This window comes from Halichoeres trimaculatus, unplaced genomic scaffold, assembly GCF_033239565.1.
Source record: "Halichoeres trimaculatus isolate MK-OKI-2021-1 unplaced genomic scaffold, fHalTri1.1 fHalTri1_scaffold_5, whole genome shotgun sequence".
Taxonomy (NCBI): Eukaryota; Metazoa; Chordata; class Actinopteri; order Labriformes; family Labridae; genus Halichoeres; species Halichoeres trimaculatus.
Window position 1 is genome coordinate 31,259,566 of NW_027437183.1, and position 6,155 is coordinate 31,265,720.

At 38.0% G+C, this 6,155-nt stretch overlaps 1 protein-coding gene across 1 annotated transcript; it reads left to right on the plus strand.

The window, feature by feature from the left end:
* Positions 1-3,685: 3,685 nt before the first annotated feature.
* LOC141790122 (major histocompatibility complex class I-related protein 1-like) lies at positions 3,686-5,282 on the plus strand. Its single transcript, XM_074669781.1, has 7 exons — positions 3,686-3,725; positions 4,011-4,171; positions 4,241-4,280; positions 4,398-4,700; positions 4,894-4,992; positions 5,087-5,104; positions 5,225-5,282. Exons 1-7 carry the CDS (start codon positions 3,686-3,688, stop codon positions 5,254-5,256), a joined length of 693 nt encoding a protein of 230 aa, XP_074525882.1. The 3' UTR covers positions 5,257-5,282.
* The last annotated feature ends 873 nt before the right edge of the window (positions 5,283-6,155 follow it).

Below are 6,155 nucleotides of genomic sequence, written 5' to 3' on the forward strand. Positions count from 1 at the left end.
TTATAGTTTAAAGTGGCTTCTGTGATTTTGTCACTTTGTTTATTGATATTATTATTTTATGTTTAATTTCTTCTGAACTTTTGTTGAAGCATCTCTCAATGAACAGTATATAATAATTGTAGTGCACAAACTCAAACTGAGTCACAGACGGACAGGCGTTGTACTGAGACACATGCACCTCACAGGAACACTCACTGCCTAAACTAAAGTGGTTCGTGTGAAGTTTTTCAATGTGGAAACTCAGAACTTTGACTGACTGTTTGAATGTTACTGTACCGCTGTGGGTGCCTCTGTATTGTTTAGCCCATATCAACACCATGATTTAACAAATAAGAGCAGCTAAAAGGAGGTGGAAAGAAAAGGTCTCAGTGTAGATATTACTGAAGTGAAAAGGTGGTATGCAAATAAGTTAGAAATGTGTAATTATGTAAAATAGAAGTTATACTGATTATAATTTTCTTTCTTTTTACCTAACTTTAGTACACTCTGAAATGATTGCTAAAATGTTTGTAACAAGTGATTACAGTAATGTGAATGACCTGTTATTAGGCAGCCTAGATGGTGCTGTTCAGCTAAACTTACCCTGTTATCGTAATGACTAGAACTGGGCTTTTCAAAGTGTAAGACTGGCTATGTTTACGTGCAGCCAATATTCGGTTTAAGGTCATAATTCCAGTTTCTGGAACATTGGGAATAACCTGTATACATGTGTGAGCAAACAGGGTTATTCCTTTATAAATGGTATCAAAACAGCAGCGCTTGGACAACATCTCGACTACTGAGAACATCATGACCCAATGCACATCATTTCTGCTTCTTCTTACCGTATCCATAGCATTGACAGCAGCAGCAGTGACAACAGCAGCAGAAGCATGGGGGACCTCCTGTATTCAAATAACCAAGATTCTTTGCGAATAGAACATGAGCAGAACACAAATTAATGTTGGATGGTGATATCCCGATATGTGTACACATGACCAAATATTTGGGTAAGAAGAGGAGTAACCCAGGGGTGAACTTCAGGTTTTTGAAAACTGGAGCATATTTTGTTTTTAAAAAAAGGGTTATTGGTGTTTACATGGGGGTGCACAACTGGTTTATTGCTAATATTCCAAGTATGAAAGGGTTACGGACTGCATGTAAATGTAGCCAGTGAGCCTCCCTTCAAAATAAAAAAAACATAATAGTCATTTGTTTGGATGTCCCAAAGCATTTGTAACTTGTTCAAAGAAATGAGAAACTGCTTTTTTGATGAGCACAAGTGACACAATGATGTGAAGATTGAACAAGTAGTTTTAAGAACTTCAGTTCTGACCTTAGAAATGAACCAAAGCAACTGAGAAAAACTTTAAAAAAAGAGGAAACGCAAAACTGATTTCTTCAGTATTAACATGACTGAATAACTCTGATAATACAAAATCAACACATCAATACACAATAAAAATTTTTTTTCATATACTGTTTATTTTTTCATGTTTCATCATCAAGTCATGTTTGAGTCTTTCCTTTCAGCTATTTACTTAATTTTTCACCTACATCTGGACACTATGCTGAGAAAATCCTAAACTTCCTTTTTTTTTTTCCCGCGCAGAAAAACACTCTGTGATGACTTTCTTTGCTGGATTTTCTGGGATCCCAAACTTGCCTGAATTCATTCCAGCTGCAGAGGTGGATGGAACTGATGCGTCTTACTGCGTCAGCGACAAAATGCTGAAAATAAATCCAGATTTGGTTAAAGATGCAATGCAGACTGTGCCAGACCTGGTGGGTTGGTTTGGAACAGCGTTTCACGAAATCTGGCGTGCCTTCACAGAGGGCACATCTAACTATTCAAGGCAGCGCTTCAGCCAGGCTAAAGGTAGGCTACTCTATCCTGAGGGGGTTTGATTGAAAAACAGAACACCCCTCTTTAGTAACTATGCCTGTGAAAAGTTACAATTTTATCCTCTACATGGCTGGTAAAAACAGTCACAACATGTACTTTCATTTTTACTCTTCCTAACTCTTAGTTCTCCCCTTTTTGTTGCTCTATTAATAGTTTAAAGTGACTCCTTTGATTTTGCCACTTTGGTTTCTTTATTTTGTGCTTCATTTCTTCTAAACTTTTGTTGAAACTAACTTTATTGATGTAGCTCACAAACTCAAACTGCGTCACAGACAGACAGGTGTTGAACTGAGACACTTGACCTCACAGGAACATGCACTGCCTAAACTAAAGCAGTTCATGAGAAGTTATTTCCAAAACTCATAACTTTGACAGATTGATGGAATGTTACTATACCAATGTATCATTTAGCACATATTAAAACCATAAATAGTGTGGAGTGAAAAGAGTAAAAAGTGGATATGCAAATAAGTTAGAAACCATAGACTGTATAAACCATGGACATTGTCCCCGCGACGTCACCTTGATGTTTCTGATACTGTAACATGAAGTCAATCTGTGGATGCAACCACACTGGATATGACCTTGGCTTTGAGCTTTGTTTTTTAACAGTTACAGGGCACCTGTCAGTCACGTGAGCTGAGCTGTGTCTTTGATTGGACAATCAAACAATCCTGATATCCTCTAAACCACGAGATAGAAAAAAACAAATCACTCACCGTACAGTGTGTGCTAGTGGGAAAGCAAAATCAGCATTTTATTTCCTCGCTGTTTTCTGAACCAGGCTGTAAATATTCTTTTTAATACCTTAAAGCCCTTTTTTTTTTTTTTTTTTTTTTTTTAATGGCTGGATGTGTATGTGACTTGCAGTCTTTCTGCAGCCAGCCTCAAGCGGATTCTTAGTTAGGAGCAACTTTTAGCACTTCCACATAGGCTTGATTTTTATTAACCAGGTGTTGCCCCTTGTTGGAAACACATTTATTTACCACACAAGAAACAGAAAACAGATTTGACAGAGTTTGGCGCCCTTTCCTGACTTTCTTTGTGAAACCCTTGGCAGTTATTTCTGAGTAGCTCCCTCCCCCTTTTTTTATTTATTTTTTAAAATTGTTTCATTATCATTATTTTTTGTTGTCGTTTTTGCTTTTTGTCTTCCTAATTGTGTGTTCACTATTCTCAAATGCATCTCTTTGTCAGTTTTTATAATCAGTTTGTTATTTTTTTATTTATTAATCTATTTTGTATTTATTAATTTACCCCCTTTCTACTTTTTTGATGTTTTTTTGGGAGATGTGTGGGCCATTGCACAATCAAACTGTTTTTGTGTTCATTTTTTTTTTTTTTTTTTCATAAAAAGACCTTTGAAAGAAAGAAGCACATGTTTATTATGTTCTTTCTTTATACAGACCTAGCTTAAGTACGCTTATAAATGGCAATGTTGGTTACAAGTGTTTACAGCAGTGGTGGGCCATTAATTTTTTACCACCTGAAAAATATAGACTGTGTCAGAGGGCCGTACCAACAATAATTAGTTTGTGCTGAGCATACAGATGCTAATCTTCCTTTTTCCCCACAGAGAAACACTCCCTAGAGACTTTCTCTGCTGGATTTTCAAGGATCCCAAACTTTCCTGGTTTCTTTGCTGCAGAGGTGGATGGAACCAAAATTCTCTACATCAACAATGACAAAAAGCTGAAAATGTCTCTGGACTGGATTGATACTACAATGCAGTTTGTTCCAGGCTGGCTGAAGTTGTTCAAAAGCATATATTTGGAATTTCTGCCTCACTTGTTTGAAGACATGGTTCACTCTGCGAGGCAGCTCTTCAATCATACTGAAGGTAGGCTACTCTATCCTCAGTTCTTATTTATATTATTTTTCTATTTCTAATATTTATTAGGCTGCTACCAGAGGTGTGACAATACAGAAGATCACAGGAAACACCAGCAGATTCTCTTTGACTTCATGAAAGACTCAGACTGTATCTTATGGAGTCAGCATAGTGAGACTGGAGTTATAGAATATGTAAAATCCAAAGCATCAATCAATATAAATGTAAGTTTTTAGCTTAATAATTTTAATAGGTGGGATCATCTGTATCTCTCTCTGTCTCTGTCTCTCTCAGGTGTTCACGTCTTACAGATGATAGGTGGCATCGAGTTTGACGATGAGACTGGAGATTTTGATTATGTCATGAAGTTTGGATATGATGGAGAGGACTTCTTATCAGTTGACTTGATGACTCTGACACTGACTTTTCATAAACCAGAGCCCACCACTGAAAAAGTGAGTTTGCCCCCTGGGTTACAATTTTTAAAAATTCTCCTCACTCGGGATGCTCCACACTTTCTGCAGATGTATGTGGGCACTGTCAAGAGCTCTCAGCCAAGGACAGGTATGATCACATGACAAAGACAGCCATCAAGATCATCACATTTGTGACTTTTTAATCCATGTTTTGTTTTGTTTTGTTTTGTTTTTTTAACTTTACCCCCCCCACACACACACATAGTCCTCCCATCAGTGTCTCTCCTCCAGAGGTCTCCCTCCTCTCCAGTCACCTGCCACGCTACAGGTTTCTTTCCTGACAGAGCTGTGATGTTCTGGAGGAGAGATGGAGAGGAGCTTCAGGAGGAGGTGTACCACGGAGAGATCCTCCCAAACCACAACAGAACCTTCCAGATGAGTGTGAAACTAAACATTTCATCAGTCCCACCTGAGGACTGGGGGAAGTATGAATATGTGTTTCAGCTCTTTGGTGAGAAGGAGGACATGGTCACCAAACTCCACAAAGATGTGATCAGAACCAACCATGGTGAGTGTGTCCTCTGGTCAGGCTGACAGCTTCTCTTTAAGGTGATCAAACAGTTTAGTCTTCCTCAGGGGACAGTGTTCTCTGTCTGCAGTCAGTGGCTGATGTTTAATAACCATTGATCAAAGTCTAATATCAATGCTCTTATTTGGATCTTTGAGATAGATCTTTGTTGTCTTGTTCTTTTGATCCACAGCTGCTCGTCATTACCTGACTACCATCATCATCGTCATCTGTGCCATCATTGGTGTCTGTGGTTTCATCATGGCTAGAGCTGCACACAAATATCGAAGAGGTGAATGAAAAAGACAAACACAAATGTAGTTCAGGTGAGGTTACAGAAGTCTTCATTTTTTTAGTAACTAAAATGTTCTTCTTTGTGATTTCAGCTCCACACTCTGAATCCAGTGAGTAGAAATGTTTTTCTCTGTGTCTACAGATCAAATGTGTTTAAAGTGCCTGTGGAGGGACTTGACACAGTTGTTGATGATAATTCTGATTGTCTGTTTTTCTGCTCCTGAACGCAGCTCTGAGCCCACTGAACTCTCTGAGAGATTGACGCGGATGGCTGATTGACCAACAATGAATGAGGGTCCTTAGAAAGTCTCACAGTTTAACACAGACCCACGTCTTCCTTCAGTAACAATGAAGCAGCAGCTATGATATATGTGTTTGATACGGTGGCCCTGAGAGCTCACAGCACTGCAACTTGATGAAGTACATGCAAAAAGACAAAACACAAGCAAATTAAGAAAACATCTTTATCAATTTCCCAACACATGCACAGCTCTAGAAATACAACAGAAGTGTTTCCAGAGGACACTTAAAGTGATGCACATCTGCCGACACGCTTGTTGTTGAGGTGGATTTTCTGTCACAGCTGAATGTTTGCTGTCAAATCATCTAAAACGGTGCATTTTGGATGTTGCTGTGTGGTTAATTTTAATAGTTATGTTGATGTTTTTAAGTATGGATTTTTTTTTTTTTTTTATGCGCTGAAAGAGATTACGTGTGATTGTTTGTAAGTGTCCTTTTAAAGACAGAATGACAGCTCTTTCAGCCTTCTCCACACCACTGTTGTGTAGTGTAGGAGAGATATAACGTGCTGAATGGATTAACAATGAATCTCTTGTGAGTAAATTATGTACATTTATTTGTTCATTGATGAAAGATGATATTTTGCTTGAAAAATAACTTTGTATCTATACATGCTATATAGCATATTAATGCAATTTCCACTGTACGTTAGCATCAAGCTAGCGCCAAGTGCACCTTGGCGTTTTGGTAGATTAAGAGCTATATAATATGTGAATGGATTAAAAATGAATCGCATGTGCAAGACTATTACACTTGTCTTTGTGTTCAGTGATGAAAGTTGTTGTTTTGCTGGAGAAACAATGTTGTATCAATGTGTACTAACTGCTAGAAATTCAATGCAATTTTTAATATATGTTAGCA

What these genes read in the sequence shown, in the direction of transcription:
- LOC141790122 (XM_074669781.1), top strand. Translation starts at nt 3,686, where the DNA reads ATGGTTCACTCTGCGAGGCAGCTCTTCAATCATACTGAAG. An exon ending in GCTCTTCAATCATACTGAAG is followed by an intron (nt 3,726 to 4,010) that starts GTAGGCTACTCT and finishes TGTCTCTCTCAG; the next exon opens with GTGTTCACGTCTTACAGATG. An exon ending in GAGCTCTCAGCCAAGGACAG is followed by an intron (nt 4,281 to 4,397) that starts GTATGATCACAT and finishes ACACACACATAG; the next exon opens with TCCTCCCATCAGTGTCTCTC.